At 36.7% G+C, this 21,101-nt stretch overlaps 1 protein-coding gene across 1 annotated transcript in view; it reads right to left on the reverse strand.

The window, feature by feature from the left end:
- TPO (thyroid peroxidase) overlaps positions 1 to 21,101 on the reverse strand; it is a 229,672-nt gene that overhangs the window by 126,132 nt on the left and 82,439 nt on the right. The window contains exons 5-7 of the mRNA XM_043988365.1: positions 12,823 to 12,952; positions 10,205 to 10,411; positions 2,140 to 2,655 (exon numbers count right to left, since the gene is read on the reverse strand). Of these exons, the coding sequence (XP_043844300.1) occupies positions 2,140 to 2,655; positions 10,205 to 10,411; positions 12,823 to 12,952 (853 nt within the window). The remainder of the gene's footprint in view (positions 1 to 2,139; positions 2,656 to 10,204; positions 10,412 to 12,822; positions 12,953 to 21,101) is intronic.

Raw genomic sequence — 21,101 nt, forward strand, 5'->3', positions numbered from 1 at the left:
AGGCAACAAAAAGCTATGATTTTTCACATTTGTAAATGTGAAATACTATTCTAATATTTGCATGTGGTTAAATCAAGTTCTTAGAGTGTTAGAGCTATAAGAGATCTAAGGAATAATCTAGTTTTGAAAGTAACCCCAAACCTAACATTTCACATTTAAATATTTAAAAATCTATATGACTCCTTCCCAGCTTTCTCTCAGTGTTTTCATATTTGAGGTTCTACCATTAGTTAGATGTGATTTTGAACTAATTGCTAAACCTCTCTGACTCAGTTTCCTCAGTTGTAAATGTGATAATCGCACTAAATGAGCTTTAACATTCCTTCTGGTTCCAAAATGATTAGTTAGTGTTCTAGATTCACTAATTTATTTATGTCAGAAAATGTCCCTGCACATATAACTTATATAATAATAACTCCCACATATAGTAATTTTAGGTTTTGGTTTTACTAGTTATTTTCACATATATTAGCTTCTTGGGTTCTCACAATACACCTTTGAAATAGATAGTATAACTAATATTATCCTGATTTTGTAGGTGAGAAAACCTTTTCACAGGTGAAGAAATAGAGGTTAATTGCTCATGTGGCAAATTTAGGAATCCAAACTAAGGCTCCAAGGCCCATTCTTTTTTCAGTACAATACTACATCACTGATTCAGCCCAGTTATCCTTAGGGTATCAGTGGGAAACTCAATCCTTAATATCTATTAAAATCTTTCTTGTGTGTGTGTGTGTGTGTATTTGTGGGGCAATAAGGGTTAAGTGACTTGTCCAGGGTCACACAGCTAGTAAGTGTCAAGTGTCTGAGGCTAGATTTGAATTCAGGGTCCTCCTGAATCCAGGGCCAGTGCTTTATCTACTGCACTACCTAGCTGCTAACCCCCCCAATTACTTCTTTTTATAAAAATAAACAACTGCATTCAACTGAGGCTATATTCTATAAGCCTTTTTTCCAAAGGGTCAGCACCTATATTGAGTGAATGATTTGATCATTTCAAAATATATAATACCAGTTTGGTTAAATGTGTGTATGGATACATTATACCTATTAGAGTTAACTGAAAAAATCTGTTGCTCCTTCTGTAACAATTAACCTCTAGTCCATTACACTGAGGGTAGAGGTAGACATTAAGTCTAGCTTGGTAACTCAGGTCACTAACAAGAAGTAACATATATCTGGTCAGCCTTAGAAAACTTGGCATGGAAAGTTCATTATTTTGATCCTTTTTGTCATTAAGAATGAAAAGGAAAGCATAAACATCCTTTCAAATTGACACTTAGAAGGGGAAAGATTGGAATTACTTAACATAAAAGAGGACCCACCAAGAAAAGGATAAATACATTGACAGAAAGTGCAAACATTGCCCTTGGTGACTTTAGGGGCATTTCTGGGTTTCAAACAGGAAAAATGAGGAAATCTGGCAGATGGTATTCAGAGAATAATTAAGAAATTGTTATTTTCAGGACATAATAGCCCCTCATTTGTTTTTATGGCTTCAATTCAGTGTTAAGGCCTCTCACATGAAATATCTTTTAAAAAAATGATAGTTTTACACCTTTCCAAAAGGCAGCTCAAATCACAGCATACTAGGACTAGAATGTAGGGACTTTTGATAGGCCCACATTTTATGGATGAGAGAACTGAGTCCCAGAGTATCATTAGAATTTAGAGGTATAAGGGACCTTAAAGTCATCCAATCCATTCCTTTTATTTTACAGAAGCTAGTTTATACCAGGGCCACATACTTCCTTTTTGCCCAAGGTTTTAATACTTGACAGTCTCTAGTGGCAGAAATAGATATTAAATACTTCTTGTCTCCCCTTCCTACTCCCAAAATGAATCCAAAGTTCTTAAAATGAAGACAGTAAGGGCACCTAGGTGGCACATGGGCCAGCTAGGTGGTGTAGTGGACAGAGCACCGGCCCTGGAGTCAGGAGGACCTGAATTCAAATCTGGCCTCAGACACTTGACACTTACTAGCTGTGTGACCCTGGGCAAGTCACTTAACCCAATTGTGTCACCAATAAAATAAAATAAAATAAAATAAAATGAAATGAAATGAAAACAGTAACTGAAAAGGAATGACAGAACAAAAGCATAGATAGCATCACAAACTCAGTGGGATAAGGGACATACCTGATGCAGGGCCCCCACAATCTTTCTGGCCTCTTGGTAAATGGTTTCAGAACTCCAGTGGGCATTCAACTTCTTTAGGTTTTTTGCTAGGCGGTTGTGTTCTCTCAGCCAAAGGGTGTGCATGGCAGCCAGCGAGATCACCTCACTGGCCCTGCTGTCCCCAGCCAAAAAACACTCAATCCTTTCAGACTCCTCTGTGTTTGGAGGTTGTGCACAGGGTGAAGGCACCTGAGTCACAAAAGGCAAGTACTCTCTGCCTCCATCTGCATAAAGCATATTGATTTGAAGCAGCCCTTCCTTGCTAGTCAAATTCCGCAACTTCTTTTCTATAGCAGGGGCACTGCCATAAACTGTGGAAGCATCAAGGAAGGATGTGAAGCTATTCATTTGTTGTCTTGGGTTTGATTTAGATAGATTTCCAAAGAGAATTCCTTGGTCCCCTGTGCCACAGGCTGGAGAAGAACGGTAGAAAGGCAGGCATTCCATTCCCATTGATGATGTTTCATCATCAAGAAGCTGCATGAAAGAATGGATAGCAATCGTGTTGACAATTTCCTGGGTGCATCTGATTTAAAGGAAGACAAAAGACAGTGGTGTAGTTGGAAGAATACAGGATCTGGAGCTAAGGGACCCTAGCTCTTCTGTGAGACCTTGGGCAAACCACCCATAAGTGGAACTCAATTTCTTTATTAAGAAAATGAGGACTGGACTAGAGAATTACTTACATCCCTTTCAGATCTAAATGCTACAATCCTATTTACCATCTTTTTCAGGGGTTCCTCTCCACCACTTATCCTCTTTTGTTGTTATCTGTCCTCATCCATCTCATTGACTTATATTTGTACTAGTATTGCTATCATCATTAGTCTCATTCCTAGCCTCAGTTAATTCCAATCTTTTTTACGTACTCCACTAGATTATTAAAAAATACCTCCAATTTCCTTCCTCATTCTTAATTTTCTCCTCCTTTCTGTAGCTTGTCCCCTCTACCTGTAAAACTTTTCATTTTCTGTTGAAATTCATCTCTTCCTTCAAGATCCAGCTCAGGTAAAGCCTTTCCTGATTCCCTCCTCACTTCCCCAGATCCAGCTAAAAGTGAGCTCTCCCTTATAGAACCCTTGTCTGGTTTTCTCTTTTGTCCTAGAACTATAAGATGAGAGATTTATGTCTGGAAGGGGCATTAGCGATAATTGAGTCCTATTCCCTAACTTTACAGATCCTAAGGTCACATAGATAATCTGAGGTAGGATTTGAACCCAGGTCTTCCTGACTCCAAGTCTAGTATCCTCACTTATTTGTATAAGTGTCTCATTTCTCTCCTCTCCCAATATACTAAATTCTTGATTTCAGGGACTGATTGTATCAGTTTTCATCCTTGTAGGCCCATCAATTGGCACAGCAACTTGTACAAATCACTTACTTCCTCTGGGTCTTTGTTTCCTCATCTGTAAAATGGGGAGAAGTGACCTCTGTGACTGTGAGGTTTCTTGGATCCTAGTTCTAAATCTGAATGATGATCCTTAATAAATATGTATTATATTTATTTATAACATATTATTTATTCTACATAAATTATTAATTGCATTTATATACATATATGTATCACATTTTGTTGTCCAGTTTTTTCTGTCATGTCTGATTCTTCCTGTTGTCATTTGGAGTTTTGTGAGGAGCAATTTGCCATTTCCATCTCCACTTATTTATAAATATTGTATTTACAAAATATATACATCATATTTATATTATGCTATAGAATATTGTATTGTACACTATTATAGCATATAAGTATTTGTTTAATTCACTATCTGACAGTAATTGTTTATTAAACTGAAATGGTGTGTATTAATTTAAAACATTTATTAAGAGCAGCCACAATGTGCCTTGGAAATGAGCACCCAGGAGGTTGCTCCAAATGCAGCTAAACATCTTTAAATGTCAATGTCAGGGGCAGCTAGGTGGCACAGTGGATAGAGCACTGGCCCAGGATTCAGGAGGACCTGAGTTCAAATCTGATCTCAGACACTTTACACTTACTAGCTGTGTGACCCTGGGAAAGTCACTTAACCCCAATTGCCTCACAAAAACAAACAAAAAAATGTCAATGTCAATGTCAATTTCTCTTATTACTTGCAATATAACAAAAAATTTCCCTTCAGCCCTGATGCTCTCTGCTTCTAACACCAATGGGTTCCATTTAATGGGGAGCTGCACATCAGCAGTGGTTTTCTGAAACTCTGTTATTTCTGAGCTCCTGCAATGTATCACCATGTGCCCATGTAATGAGGCATGGTGAGTCACCTCAGTGATATGCCAAGGCTATGTGCTTCAGAGAGATATTGCTAGCAAGAATATAAGGAGGAAAATGGCTTTGAGTTCCAAGGGATCATTTTCCCTGTCTGGGAAAGGATGATTTTCCCCATTGATCTTGTGCTAAGTGGGTGAATACCAACCCTATAATGGCAACACAAGTCAGGCCACATACAGCTGAGCAAAGTTAGTTTTCAGCATCCCCATTTTATTGGGAGAGAGCTGGGGAAGGTAGTGTTGGGTTTTTTTTAACCAGTCAAGGAACAAAGATAGAAATATAAATGTTATAAGCTCAGCAGAGACTTCCTGCTCTTAGTGTAACAGTATTGTGTTTCACTTCATCAGTGTAGAGTCAGAGATTTAGAATTGGAAGGGACACCATGGAAACCAACCCCCTCATTTTATAGATGAGGAAACTGAGGCTAAGAAAATTTAGTCACTTTCCTAGTAGCTGCGGCCCATTACCAGAAAATTAACACCTTGGGGACATTTTAATAATAAGAGATGTGAAGATTGCACCTTAAGGTTTATAAATTCCTTCTCTACCAATAGCCCAGTTAGATGAGTAGTGCAAGTGCTATTATTATCCCCATTCTATGAATGAAGAAACCAAGGCTCAGAGAGCTTAAGTGATTTCTTGTGGTTACACAGTTAATAAATTATATAATCAGGACCTAACTTCAAGTCCAGTGCCTGGCTCTCCTACCTCACACTGTCTTTTTAGCATCTCCTAATCATTTCAGAATAAGCTTTAGTTCCCATTGGTTGTGCCTCCCACCTCTACTAATCATAGTACTTCTACCAGGGATAAACAAAAAAGACTTTATGGCGGACATGGTATTTGAGACCACCTTAAAGAATGTATAGGATGTCTATCTTCATAACCTGAAAAATTCTTAATACTTTTATTCTATCTTGGGTAACTTAAAGGAGGGCTGTTTCCAGGACCTGTGACTGAATCGTGTTCAGAATTTTAAGTTTAAGCCTCAACCCATTCTGTCTCCTGAAAATTGCTAGTTCCAGTAATTAAAAAAACCCAACATGACACCAAACAAAAACCCTACATGTGTAGGGTGTCTTAAGGCATCTTAAATATGAGTTGACCAGAAAAGAATTCTAGAAGCTGCACCTGGCAAGTTACACAAAGGAAAGTGACACAGAATGACTAGTAAATACTGAGAATTCAGAAATAAAACCCACCATTCATTAACTTTCTGTGCTCTTCTCCCATTGAGAACTAAATGTTTACCACCAGGACTTAGGTAGCTTGAATGGCAGTTGAATGAATTAATGAAACCCATCCATGTAAAACAAGTCATCCCTGAAAGGAAGTATGGTCCCTAGAATACACTGTTAAAATGGGATTCTGATGGAGGATCTTATTCTAGAGAAGCAATGAAGCATAATGGATACAGTGTTGGACTTTGAGTCAGAAAGGACTGGGTTCAGATATCCCCTTAGAGGCAGATAGGTGGCACAGTAAAGTGCTAGTCTAGGAGTCAGGAAGACCTGAGTTAAAATCCAGCCATAGACTCTTACTGGCTGGGTAAGTCACTTAACCCTGTCTCAGTTACATCAACTGTGGTATGTGGATCCTAATAGCATCTCCCTTATAGAGTGGTTGTGAGAATCAAATGAGATAATGCCTGTAAAGTATTCTGCACAGTGCCTGACACAAAGTAGCAACTTAATAAATGCCTTTTATCCCTCTCTCCCTCCTTTATTCCCTATGTGATCCTTTAAAGTGTCTGAATCTCAGTCTCCTCTGTAAAATGAGGATAATAATGTCACTTACTTTACGAGGTTGGTGTGATGATCAAATGAGATAATATACTTAGAATACTTTGCAAATCCTAAAGTGCTATTAAATGTGAGCTAGTATTATTATTGCAAAGCCATTGTGGAACCTTACTCTCCCAGACCTTTCCTCCCTTTTCCCTAACAAAATATCTCTTTTCTGTAGATATCAGCATGGCAAGGCACAGCTATGTCAGGCATAGGAGAGAGCCAATCTAACACTTTGGTTCTAAGTCTTATCTAACTGAAGGAAAAATCTTTGTTGGCCCAGAGAAGAGTAGGAAACCTCATCCTGAATGACAGTTTGAAATTGAATTGTGGGTTGTTATTGGTTTTGTTGTTGTTGTTGTCCTTCACTGATATTCAAAATTTTAAAATGGAAAAAAAATACTCTAACAACCAATCCCAAACCCCCAACAACAAAAATAAAGAGCAAGCAACAGCTGAATGGATGAAAGGCTTCACCCTCACGTTAAAAAAATTTCACTAAAAACTCACAGACAAAACTAGTTCTCATATCATGAAATTAGAGGTTATTGACTCATTTTTTTTCTTTTTTTTTTTTTTAGTGAGGCAATTGGGGTTAAGTGACTTGCCCAGGGTCACACAGCTAGTAAGTATTAAGTGTCTGAGGCTGGACTTGAACTCAGGTACTCCTGACTCCAGGGCCGGTGCTCTATCAACTGCGCCACCTAGCTGCCCCTATTGACTCATTTTTTTCAGTTGTGACTGCATCTTCAAAGTACATGGCCTGTAAACTATCCTTTGGGAAGAGCATTGGTAGGAAACCTCCCAGATACTCAGGGCTGACATTTTTCATTCTCTTTCTTTTCCTTCAAAATTCTACACCTATAGTTAGCTTAAAAAGTACTTTCTTCCTTTTGAAGCAAATAGTTGTAAGCATTACCATCCTCTTTATTTTTAGGTTCAATGAGGTCACATGACATGTCCATACAAACATGACTACTCAGAAGGAGAACAACACTCAACTCCCAGGTCTCCTGATTCTAATACAGGCTTCTTTTTCTGATACTACACTGCCAAACTCTTTCTGGTTACTGGTAATGAATAGTGCAATTACCTAAATAATTTATGGAATTGGAATCAATTTCAAAAGCATGTTGGGCAAGAGCTGATATTGTCAGGCTACATTCTTCTTTTGGGACGACTGAAGGGTTTTTTGCTGGATAAAATAAGCACCAAACCTGGGGCTTGGGCAGATACTGGTAATAGATAAACAAAATAAAGGTAGGAATATGGTTGAAATAGTTTATAAATAATGACCTAATCATTTTACCTTCCTGTTATTTTGTTTTGTCTTCAAATTGCCTGTCTAGCTGCTGCTATTTTTGTTTGTCCTGTTTTTTCAAAGAATTCCAATGACATTATGGAGTTTTAAGTGACATCACTTGGATTTAGGTGAGGCAGAGTTGCACAAAGTCATCAGCCTCATTCTCTCTTCCAGAGTCATCAAAGTCCAATGGCAAGACAAAAGTTGGGATGACTGCCAATGGCCTTGGATGCAGTGAATGACCTTGGTGTCTTCGATTGTCTGACCAAACTCTAAGTGTTCCAAAGGACCCTCTTCATCTGTCTTCAGGGCCTTTAGAACAAATTGTTCTCATCTGCCCATTCCACTGAGGTTCATCTTCACTGATGGGTTTATTGCCTGTTATCCTCAAGCTGGTTTAGTCCAGCTGCTATACAGTATGTATACATACATACATCTATATCTATATGCTGATACATATATTACCCCAAATAGTCTTGCTGTGTAGGATCTTAAATGCAGGAATTGGGGTAAAAGAAAAGGTAATTTTAGCTTTAGGAGCCTAGGTCTGGCATTGGGTAGGTAGAAGCTAATGATCTCTGTCTAGGGCTAAAGAGCAATCAGCATGTGCTTATCATGGAGAGGCTTTCTAGCTGGCCAACTAGAAAATGATCTGGGGTGATAAGGGATTATATCAAATCAACAAATTCATTTAGCACCTACTAGTATAAGGTGTAGGATAAGTGCTGAGGATACAAAGACAGAAATCAAACACTCCTTGCCCTCAACCATCTTATATTCTTTTGGGAGAGTCATACCAAGTACACAGTCTATTCAAAATAATAGGGCAGCTAGGCAGCATAGTGGATAAAGCACTGGCCCTGGATTCAGGAGTACCTGAGTTCAAATCCGGCCTCAGACACTTGACACTTACTAGCTGTGTGACCCTGGGCAAGTCACTTAACCCCAATTGCCCTACAAAAAGAACAAAAGCAAAATAATAAAAAAAATCATTAACAACTTGGGGATCAGAAAAGCCAGTCAATAGGAAGTAAGCCCTGAGCTGCACCTTAAAGTATAAGGAAAGAGGTTTGAAGGAAAACTCGGGGTCCGTTACAGGTATTATGGCCCAGGTGTTAAACTAACTAAAATTTTCATTTAGTCATGCCAAATGATACCTTTATGAACTATGAGCTCAATTTCCTTGAGTGATTTAGAAAAGAAGGACTGGCAAGGATAAAGAATGATAGGTCATGCCCTTAGGTGACCTTTTAAAGTTAGTAAGGTGACTTCAGGTAGATAATTCTGAGGAACCCAACTTCTAAGATTTTATATATATATGTATATATATATATATATATATATATATATATATACACACACACACATACACACACACACACATATATATACACACAAACACACACACACACACACACACACACACACACATATATATATATATATATATATATATATATAAAATGGGGCTAGAAGGTCATGGAACCTACATGGATCTGAGCTTAGGCAGAGGCAGCCACCACAAAGAAACAACCAAGATTTTGAGAGGCCATTTGGGTTGATTAGATACAAGGAGTGTGAGGACAAATGTTGATTTTGTCCTATAATTGCAGCTGTCATGGAAGTTTTCCAGCCAAGTTCCATTAGAGTTCAGGTAGAATGTCACCAACCATGAGGTATGCAAGCCTGGGGTTCAAGAAGTGAGTTGCCAGAAAGAAAGGAAAATAAATTAGTGTATCAAGGGATATTATTTTATTGCTATTTTTCTTCCTATGCTGTCAGTGGATTGTGTTCTCTGGCAACTTGTAAAGTTAACATATCTTCAGAATTTTGACTGGAAGCAAACTCTCGAAAAGTGTCATGAATCTAAAGGCCTTACATTTGAGAAGCAGTGCCCTAAGTGCTACACACTTTAATACTTGACATATTTATTATTTTGTTGAATTGGCTAATCTCCCCACTAATACATATCAAATTGGCCTTCCTTGATGATTTGCTACTAGTCAAGGAGGTTTTCATATAAGGATGCAAGAGCACTCTTTGGGGAAAATTGAGAGACTTTTATGTCTATTGGAGAATATAGAATGACTTTTCACATCAATATGACATTTTGTGGTTTATATAGTGCTTTCTTAATATAACCCCTATGAGTGGGGTGGAGCCAAGATGGCAGAGAGGAATCAGCAAGCTGCCTGAGCTCTCCTTCTGTTCCCTCAAAAAAAATATAACCCCTATGAGGTATTAAGAATATGATTATCTCTCATTTACATATGAGAAAACTGAGACTCAGGGAGGCCAATGGTTTTCCTGAAATAAGACAAATATAAAGTTTGATATCAATCTGTTGATTCTAAGTCCAATACTTTTTCCCCCCCTCACTATATCTTGTTTCCCATCTCAAATGTACTTAGTCATTTTTCTTTTTAATGCAGTTTTACACTTTGTGGCCAAAGTATGGATGAGTGGGGAGGTAGTGCCAGATATTTGGGCCAGCTAGTAGAAAGTTTCTCAAATTTCTGGCTTAGTTCAAGAGGCATGAGGATTTTTGACTGCCCATACAACATAAACATGTTTTGTATTTCAGGAATGTCAGACCGAAGGGTTGTGATTCACCACTAGCTCTGCATTTATTTGGAGAGGAGCTTTCGGAACCACCTGGTAAAAGCCTACCTTTATGGGGTAGCAGGGATTTTGGCTTTCACATGTCCTCTGGCAATCAATTCCTCCCCAGAAGGTGGCTCTGCTGGTGCTCTGGGGTGTGAATGCAATGTCATGATCTATGTATTGTCCCCACACCATCAGGAGATCAGTATACTGGTTATCTTCTGTTACAGCTTCATTTGATGCATAGATGATTTTTCTTGTTACTTCACGAGCCTGGGAATGAAAATTAGTTTGCTCAGAATGTCTTTTTTTTAAACTTTTCACAACATGCTCACTTGTTAGGAAGGCAAGATGGCAGACAGAAAAAGGCTGTCATTTTTGGACATGAATTCTCCATGTGGTATATGTGGCCATAATGATAAGGTGCTAGATCAGGAATTCTTCCCCTGGGGATGTTTTTCCTTCTGTTTATACCTCAGCAATTTCTGTGTAGATGGCGGGCAACCTAGGAGTGGCTCCTTTCCTTTGGACATTACAGAAGACATTTGGTGATCATTTAATTCTAAATACAAGGATTATAACCCACATTCAGGGCTACATGAACTATGCTTTTCTGTCTAGGTTTATAATTCAAAATATATCTGAGTTTATGGAATTAAATTCAATAAGTATTTATTAGAAGACTACTATGTGCCAAGTATTGTGTTAGGCCTTGGGGATTCCAAGACAAAAATGAAAACAGACTGAACTCAAGTACTTAACATTCTGCTGGATGTACAAAACATTGACTTTAAAGCTGGAAAGAACCTCAAAAAATTATCTGGTCAAGCATCCTTCAGTCACACAGGATAGGTATTTTATGGTTAATGTTCTTTTGCATTCTGGTATATGAACCAGCAGATAACTGATAGCTAAAAGCAAGTTTGTCAAAAGTCACATATTGCTTAGTGCATCATGAATTTCAATCTTAAGGCTAAAACCAAGCATTTTATGAGTATGAATATATATCTCTGCAAGTTAAGATATTATGTTCTCTTCACTGCATGAAAAATATCTCTCTAGTGATCTTCACCAACACTAGTTGTTTTCAGCTTTGAGCAGTCAAAATCAGCTTAAGTTTGTTTATTTGTATTCAATTGAACAAATATCAAATGCAGTGTAATGTGGAAGAAATGGTGCTAGGTTCTGAACAACAGAGAAAAATAACCCAGCCCCCTCTTTAAAGAGCTTACAATCAAATTGAGACTTCTTTGGGGTAAGCAATAATTTCATGACTTCCATATAAGATACTTAGTACTAAAATCAGTTTGTTTTCTTTTTTGATCTAATATTATACTTTTAACTGTACCTGTGATTTCATTGCTACAGGGAAATTCCAGATGAGGAAATCTCTTTTACCAATGTAGGCAGCCATTTTCTCTGAAATTTATTGTCTTGGAAATTTGAAGAGCATTGATAGGTTAAATGACTTTCCCTGGCTCCCACAGAAAATATGTGTTGGAGGCAGGAGTGAATATGGTTTTTTCTGATTCCAAGAACAACTCCCTGTCTACCATGTCTTGCTGTATTCTCTCTCATTGTATAGTGATTCAATACTTAGAGCATTACTGATTTCATCTGTATGAGTATTTCTGCAAGTATTGCAAACAAATGAATAAACCCCAAACCCCTATCCTTGTTAATTTGTTCATGCTCTATGATTCCTGGTCCCCTTAATTATTAGTATTTCCTCTTATTGCTTATTTAGTTGACTTATATCTTTATATATGTATACATACATATGTATATATCTGTATATGTAAATGCATATATACACACACATACATATGTGTGTGTGCATGTGTATATTTGTATATATAACTTTCCCTGAAAAGAATGTATGAGTGATTCAGAATGAATGGGCAAAGAATCCAGATCGATGGAAAATTAAGTATTCTATGCTATTTCAGGAAATGACATTAAAGGTAAGTGCTTAAAAAGTAACTTTAGTTGCTTGTACTTATTTCAGTGTCACATTTCTAATGAATTTTAAAAATCATTACATGGTATATGCTCAAAGAAATTCCACATAAATGGAAAGCAAGAAGGTACAGACATATGCTGAAATAATTGGTCAATTTCCCTACTTAGTCTCTTAATTCAAGGGAAAATCCATATTTTTTAAAGGGAATTGACCAGCTGTTTAACCAAATTAACCCTGTCAACTGTTTAATACCTTTATTCAGCAAATAAACACTTTTTTCATTGTAAATCCTCCTTCCCACCCTCACCTCCAATTGTACAAAAAATTCAATCCAGTTTAATTATGAAACATCACTTTTTTGAGATTTGGGAAAGAACTTTCAGGATGAGTCAAAAAACTTAGGAATTAATCATACCTCTTCATATGATTCAATAAGTGGCTTTAGGCAAGTACCTTCCATCTTTCTTTGGATCATTTATTCCTTATGAAATGAGGATGATGGACCAGATGGTCCCTAGATATCCCTCCCTGTTCTGGAAGGTTATATGTCTATGCCTCAAATGACTGTATGAATGCTCATGCTTGTACAATGTCGTTTCCACTAAACATCAAGGAAGTATGTTACAGTGTTCTGCTTTTGAAGGCCACTAGAATTCTATAAATGCTATGGAAAAAAAAAACATATGCCATCTTGATTTCCATGGAATCATGATGGACAAACCAGTGGCAGTGGATATTCATTATAAAGGAAGTTGGGATTCCAGCCTTTTGGTTGACTAACTCCATCTTCATAGACAGGTGGGAGCCATCGAGCTAGGGCTGTGTTGGCAGCTCCCCATCTGGGATTGTCCCTGTAGAATAGAAAAACACTTGAATGTTTTTGAGAAGTGAAAACAAAACTTAAAAGAAGAAGAATAAAGCAGTTCTATGGACATAAGTATTCCACTGATACAGGAATTCAGATCCATTGCTACAGGTATCAACTTTGCATGGTTATGTTGACCAAGGAGGTAGCTCCCAGGAACACAAATGCAATTAACATCAATATAAAAAATACATGCACCCATACCTTTCACATTCCCATGTAATAAAGCCCTCTTGATGTTGCCTTCTTGCCAAAGAGGTTCCCCTTACTTAAAAGTGTTCAAACAAAGGGTGGATGACCACTTGTTGAATATGTTATATTGAGGATTCTTTGGTTCATGAGTTGGATTAAGTGATCAGCAAGGTCCCTTACATCTCTCAAATTCTTGATTCAGTGCTATAGAGGGGATTCTTAGTTAGACAAGGTGATCTCTGATATCCCTCCTACCTCTTGATTCTTTCTTTAGCTGATATTTATTTTGATCAGGCTTCTTTTACATAATAAAATTAGGTAGGGTTCCTGATTTGTTGCAATTTTGATACCCTGATTGGTACAGTCCTATCTGGGAACCTGTTAGAGAGATTTTGGATATATATATATATATGTATACATATAGATGTATACATATATACATATATGTATATATATATATATTCAAATGTTTATTAAATAGATTAAATGCCCACTAAATAGAAGACACTAAGGTATTATAGAAGAACACAAAGAATAAGATGCAATTACGACACCTTGAGTTTACAGTATTTATGGGGAGATAAATCAAGTCAATAATAATTCATTAAGGACCTACTATATGCCAGGCACTGTGCTAAATAATAGAGATACAAAGAAAGGTAAAAACAGTCCCTGTTTTCAGTAAGCTCAGTCTAATGAGGGAGATAACTGCAAGAAACAATGATATATGCAGAATAAAATGGAAATAATCTAAGAGGGAAGGGATTAAGATTAAGGAGGACTGAGAAAAGTTTCTTGTAGAAGGTGGAACCTTATCCAAGACTCAAGGGAATCCATCAGAGCTGGGAGTAAAAGATAAGGAGAGAGAGAGAAGTCCAGACAAGGTGTATAACTAAGGAAAATACCCAGAGCTAAGAGATGGAGTATTTCTATAAAGAACAATGAGGAACCTAGTATAATTGGAAAGGCGTAAGGTATAAGAGATTAGAAAGGTATGAGGAAGTTGGTATATGGAAGGATATAAAAGCCTTTTAAAAGAGGACTGTTAAGGGCTAAAATTCTAGCTAAAATGTCTAAAATATCTAATGAGTGGTTGCCAATAAATTATAAGCTTTAGCAAGAGTTAGACTTTTAAGCATTTATTAAGGAGAATAAGAATTTGGTAAAGAGAGAGAAAGGCCTAGATTCCTATCTATTAAAGGGAGAGCACATTTCTAGCTCCACTCTCCACCAGAGTCCAAAGGAAAGAGCCTGAGACCAAGTGCCAGTCTCTTCCTTCCTCCTCCCACTAGCCCGCGTCACTTCCTTTTCCAAAGAAAAGACTCCTGGTCTTGCCCTCAAAGACCTTTGCTTCATGGGTGGAACTCTTCTACAGTAAGTCTCCAGCAGGTGGCATCATTCCAATAGTTACAGGACTTTATATTTGATCCTGAAGGAATAGGGAGCCATTAGAATTGATTGAATGGGGAGGGGGAGGGACATTTTCAGACATGATCAATTTGATAGCTCTGTGAAAGACAGATTGAAATGAGGAGAGATTTGAAGCAGGGATACCAATCAGTAGGTTATTGGAATAATCCAGGTGTGATATAATGAGGGACTGCTCTAAAGAGGCGGCAGTGTTGGAGGAGAGAACCAGGCAAATTTGATAGATGTTAAAAAGTAGAAATGACAGGCTTTGGAAACTGATTGGATATGGGTGTATGTGTGTGAAAGTGAGGCATCATAGTTTGAGACCATAGGTGACCCCTGAGTGACTGGTAGGTTGGTGGCGGCTTCAGCAGTAATAGTGATATTAGGAGGAGAGGAGAGTTTTATTTTAAATAAACATTTTTATCTAAAGTTTTGATCACCACATTCTATCACTCCCTCCTTACGTCCCTCCCCTCTCTCCTTCCTGAGATGGTAAGCATTCAGATATAGGTTATTCATGTGCAGTTATGTAAAACATGACCATATTAGTCATTTTGTATAAGAAGATTAGAATAAAAGAAAAAATGAAAGTTACAAATGACATGCTTCAGTATATGTTCAATCAATATCAGTTCTTTTTTCTGGAGGTGGATAGTTTGCTTTATCATTATTCCTTTGGGATTGTCTAGGATCATTGTATACTGCTGAGAACAGCTAGGTCATTCACAGTGCTTCATTGAACAATATTGTTACTGTGTATAAAGTTCTTCTGGTTCTGCTCACTTCATTATACACCGGTTCACATAAGACTTTCCAAGCCTTTCTGAAATCATCCTGCTTGTCATTTCTTATAGCACAGTAAGATTCCATTACAATCATATACAACTTGTTTAGCCATTCCCCAATTGATGGGCATCTCTTTGATTTCCAATTCTTAGCCACCAAAAAAAAAAAAGCTGTTATAAATATTTTTGTACAAATAGGTCTCTTTTTTTCTCTTTTTTGGGATGTTTTTGGGATATAAACCTAGCAGTGGTATTTCTGGATCAAATGGTCTGAGTTTTATAGCCCTTTGGGCATAGTTCCAAATTGCTTTATAGTATGGTTGGATCCATTCACAATTCCACCAACAGTGGATTAGCATCCTAGTTTTCTCATATCCCTTCCAACATCCAATATTTTCCTTTTTTGTTATATTTGCCACTCTGGTAGGTGTGAGTTTGTTTTAATTTGCATTTCTCTGATCAATAGTGATGTAGAGCATTTTTATATGACAATATATAGCTTTGATTTCTTTGTCTGAAAACTGCCTGTCTTATCCTTTGACCATTTATCAATTGAGGAATGCCTTGTATTTTTATAAATTTGACTCAGTTCCCTAGATATTTGAGAAATGAGGCCTTTATGAGAGACACTTGTTTCAAAAATTCTTTCCCAGTTTTCTGCTTTCATTATAATTTTGGTTGCATTGGTTTTGTTTGTGTAAAAGCTTTTTAATTTTATTTAATCTAAATTATCTATTTTACATTTTGTAATGTTCTCTATGTCTGCTTTGGTTTAAAATTTCCCCCCATCCATAAATCTGAGAGATAAATTACTCCATGCTCTCTTAATTTGTCTATGGTATCCTTTATGTGTAAATCATATACCCATTTTGGCCTTAATTTAATATATGGTGTGAGATGTTGCTCTACATTTAATTTCTCCCCCTCTGTTTTCCAGTTTCCCAGCAGTTTTTGTCAAATAATGAATTTTTGTTTCAAAAGCTTGGATCTTTGGATTTATTATATACTAGATTAGTATGGTAATTCAGTACAGTACAATTTACTGTAGTGTAATACCTATTCTATTTCACTGATCACTCTATTTCTTATCTAGTACCAGATCATTTTGATAATTACCACTTTATAATACAGTTTGAGACTGGTATGGCTGGACCACCTTCTTTCACTTTTTTCCATTGATTCCCTTGATATCCTTGAACTTCTGTTCTCCCAGTTTAATTTTATTACCATTTTTCTAAATCTATAAAACAATTTTTGATATTTTGATTGGTACGGCACTAAGTAAACAGATTAATTTAGGTAGGATTCTCATTTTTATATTGGCTTACCCTAACCATGAGCAAATAATATTTTTCCAATTATTTAGATTTTACTTTATTTATGTGAAAATGTTTTATAGTTGTGTTCATATAGTTCCTGGGTTTGACTTGGCTGTTAGACTCCCAAGTATTTTATATTGTTAACAGTTATTTTAAATGGAATTTTTCTATCTGTTACTGCTGGACTTGGTTGGTTATATATAGAAATGCAAATAATTTATGTGGTTTTATTTTATATACTGCAGATTTGCTAAAGTTGCTAATCATTTCAAATCATTTTTTAGTTAATTCTCTAGGATTTTCTAAGTATACCATCATATCATCAGCAAAGAATGATAATTTTTTCTCATTGCCTATTCTAATTCCTTTAATTTCTTTTTTCTATTATTGCTATAGCTAACATTTCTAGTACAATTTTAAAGAATAGAGGTGCTAATGGGCATTCTTGCTTCACCCCTGATTGTAAGGAGAGAACAGTTTTGAAGTAAATATAGTGAGTTGTTTTAGACATGTTGAGTTTAAAATGTCTATTGAACATCCATTTTGAAATGTCCAATAGGCAAATAGAGATAAAAACTGGAGTTATGGAGAGAGGTTAGGAATGCACCAATAAATTTGCATAGAAATGATAGTTGAAAAAATGGGAGCTCACGAGATCATCATGTGATAGAGCATAAAGGCAAGAAGCATGCCCAAGACAAAGCCTTAGGACACCTACCTACCTGACTTGGATAAAGATCCAGCAAAAGGGAATGAGAATAAGTAGTCATAGAGGTAGGAGAATAACCAGGAGAAAGCAGTGTCATGGAAGAAAAGGGTGATTGACAGTTGGCAAAGGCTACAGAAAAATCAAGAGTGAGAATTGAGAAAAGGTCACTAGATTTGCTGATTAAGAGACCATTGGTAGTTTTAATTTTTTAAAATTAAATTTTATTTTATTTTCAGTTCCTACTTTTCTCCCTCAATCCTTATCCTTCCTCACTCATTGAGAAGGCAAGCAAACCAGAACCCATTACTAATATGTATAGTTATACAAAACAAATTCCTGAATTGAAAGACAAAGAGAGACAGAGACACACAGAGAGACAGAGGAAAGAGAAGGAAGGGAGGGATAAGGAAAGAAAGAAAGAAGGAAAGAGAAAGAGAAAGAATGATAAAGAAACAGTGAAAGAAAAAAGAAAGAAAAAATGCTTCAATTCATAAATCAAGTTCCTATTTCATCATGAGTCCTTCAGAATTGTGGTTGGTCATTGTGTTGATCAGAGTTACTCTTTTAAAGTTTATTATCTTTGAAATGTTATTGGAGGGGCAGCTAGGTGCAGTGCGTTAAGTACTGGTCCTGGATTCAGGAGAACCTGAGTTCAAATCTGGCCTCAGAGACTTGACACTTACTAGCTGTGTGACCCTGGGCAAGTCACTTAACCCTCATTGCCCTGGAAGAAGAAGAAGAAGAAGAAGAAGAAGAAGAAGAAGAAGAAGAAGAAGAAGAAGAAGAAGAAGAAGAAGAAGAAAGAAGAAGAAGAAGAAGAAGAAGAAGAAGAAGAAGAAGAAGAAGAGAAATAATGTTATTGGATACATTTTTTTCCTCATTCTGCTTGATTCACTTTGCATCATTTCATAAAATTCTTCCCAGGTTTTTCTAGTTCCATTCTCTTCATCAATTCTTATAACAAAATAGTATCCTCTTACATTCATATATCATGACTTTAGCAATTCCTAAGTTCGTGGGCATCCTATTAGTTCCCAACAATAAAATCAAAAAGAGCTGCTATAAATATTTTTGTACAGATGGGTCCTTTTCCTCTTTCTTTCACCTGTTTGGAGGCATAGACTTATAAGCTGTCTTCCTGGGGCAAAGGGTATACAGTTGAATAGCTTTTTGGGCATAGTTTCAAAATTTTTTCCAGAATGGTTGGAGCAGTTTGCAGCTTCACTAACATTAAAAAACTTTCGCCACAGCCCCTCTAGCTTTTGCAATTTTCTTTTTTTTTTTTTGCCAACTTGGTGATTCTGATGGGTATGAGATATTACCTCAGAGTTATTTTAATTTGCATTTCTCTATTAATTAGTGATTTAGAACATTTCCTCATATGCCTATTGATACCTTGGAATTCTTCCTCTGAAAACTGCTGATTCATATCCCTTGACTATCAGTTAAGGAAGATCATTAGTAACTTTGGAGAGAAAAATTTCATTTGAAAGATGAGGTGAGAAGCCAAGAGTGCAGTGTTAATAAGATGGTTAAAGAAAAGAAAGTAGAAGCATCAATTATATATGGCTTTCCCAAGTAGTCTAGCACCCCCCCCCCACACACACATATACACACACAGAGAGACAGAAGAGATATGGAGCAATAGCTGGTGGGTATATCAAATGGGGATTTTTTTTGAGGATGGGGTGACATAAGTATGTTTGTAGGAAGTTGGTGAACAGTCAGCAAAGAAAGAATGAATATCATTGAGAGGCTGGGATAATAGAACAGCAATCTATTGGAGAAGATGAGCTGGAATAAGATAACTTGGGCATGTAGAGGGGTTTGCCTTGAGACGGTAAAAGAGCAAATATTGGCAGAAGCATTTGAGTGATCTGAGATAAAGAAGAAGAGAGAAGACTGAGCTCTTAGTGAATGACCTTAATTTTTTTAGTGAAATAGAAAGCAAGGTTCTCAGCAGATAGGGTGTGAGAGGGAAGCCATGAGAAATTTGAGGAGAGATGAAAGTTTTGGAAAAGTTGCTGTGATGAGTAGAGTAGTGTATCAATTAGTGAGGTGCAAAAGACTTGTATTGCCTTAGTGACAACCTGGTTTAGATCCTGTAATATTAATTTGTAGTCCACTCAGTATTTCAGGATAAGATGATTTCAAGCACAAATGTAAAGTTACAAGTGTGGTAAAAATTCAGTGGAAAGAAGAAATGACTTCTGGTTTTGGGGAAGGGTATATGTGGTAGAGATAGGCTTTGCAGGACACATAATATTCAAACTTGATTTTGAAAACTTTTACCAGTATATGATCACTTCTTGCCTAGCCTTAATCACTGAATGGGCATTGCCTCAGACAAACTGAGATCTGGGCTCAAAAAGGCCAAAGTCTCTCATTGTAACCAGGGCCATCTTCAGTCATCCTGATGTATATCTTGCCATTGAACTCAGATGGTTCTGGAAGAGAGATTGAGGCTGGTGAATTTTCACAGCCCTCCCTTACTTAAATCCAGTTCACTGTAAGTATGGCATCTCCTCCTGATGTTATGGTCTTCTTTAAGAATGAAAGACAAACAATAATATATAAATATATAAATAAATAAATATATGTACATATGTATATATACATATATGTATATATCTATATCTCTCTATTTTTATAATTTATCTATCTTTCTATCATTTATCTATATAATCTATCATCTCATTTGTTCCACCCAACAACTTTGAGAGTTAGGTGCTATTATTATCACTTAACTGATTAAGAAACCAAGAAAGGCAGAGTTTAAGTGACTTGCCCAGTAACACATTGCTAGTAAGAATCTGAGGCAAGTTTGAACTCAGATTTTCCTGATCTCAGGGTTGGCACTCTACACATTATGCCACCAAGATGCCTCTATGTAGGAATTAGCCAGAGGAGAAAGGAGCCTGGCTTTAGAAGTAGTGGTGACCAGGGCAGCTAGGTGGCACAGTGGATAGAGCACTGGCTCTGGAGTCAGGAGTACCTGAGTTCAAATCTGACCTCAGACACTTAACACTTACTAGCTGTGTGACCCTGGGCAAGTCACTTAACCCCAATTGCCTCGCTAAAAAAAAAAAAAAAAAAAAAAAAAAAAAGAAGAAGTAGTGGTGATTGCTTGAACAAGGTACAGAAAAGACAGTAAAGGTCAGGGCATGTTTTAGGAACATCGAGCAACCCAGTTTGGTTGGAACATAAGGTGTTTGAAAGAGGGATGAGTTTATAAAGGTTTCAATGGTAGTATTGAAATCATACAGGCCCTGAATACTAGACTAAGGAGTTTTAATGATATTCAGCAGGGAATAAAGAATGACTGAATATTTGTGAGCAGGGGGGTAACCTCAATGCTGTGTTTTTGGGAGACTGAAGCATAACCCATAAATATAACTCATTTGGACTATTTAGGGTAGCAGTGTTTGAATTCTTGAAAAGTTTTCATTATGGAATATTTTAAGACTAATGTAGTTCAAAAAGGATATTAGTAATTGTTTTTATCTACAGGCACTAAATTTGTGATCATTTCTATGAACCACAGACTCAATTAATGTACATTTAAATAGACATTCATAGATGTTTCTTAAAGACTTTGCTGAGTACTAGAGGAGATGAAGAGTATCAATGTGATACAATACCTGTCCTCAGGGGAACTTCTAGTACTAGAGAGGAATAAGACATACAAAGAGGTAACTATAGTAACATGATATGTTA

Source organism: Dromiciops gliroides, chromosome 2 (genome assembly GCF_019393635.1).
Source record: "Dromiciops gliroides isolate mDroGli1 chromosome 2, mDroGli1.pri, whole genome shotgun sequence".
Classification (NCBI taxonomy): domain Eukaryota; kingdom Metazoa; phylum Chordata; class Mammalia; order Microbiotheria; family Microbiotheriidae; genus Dromiciops; species Dromiciops gliroides.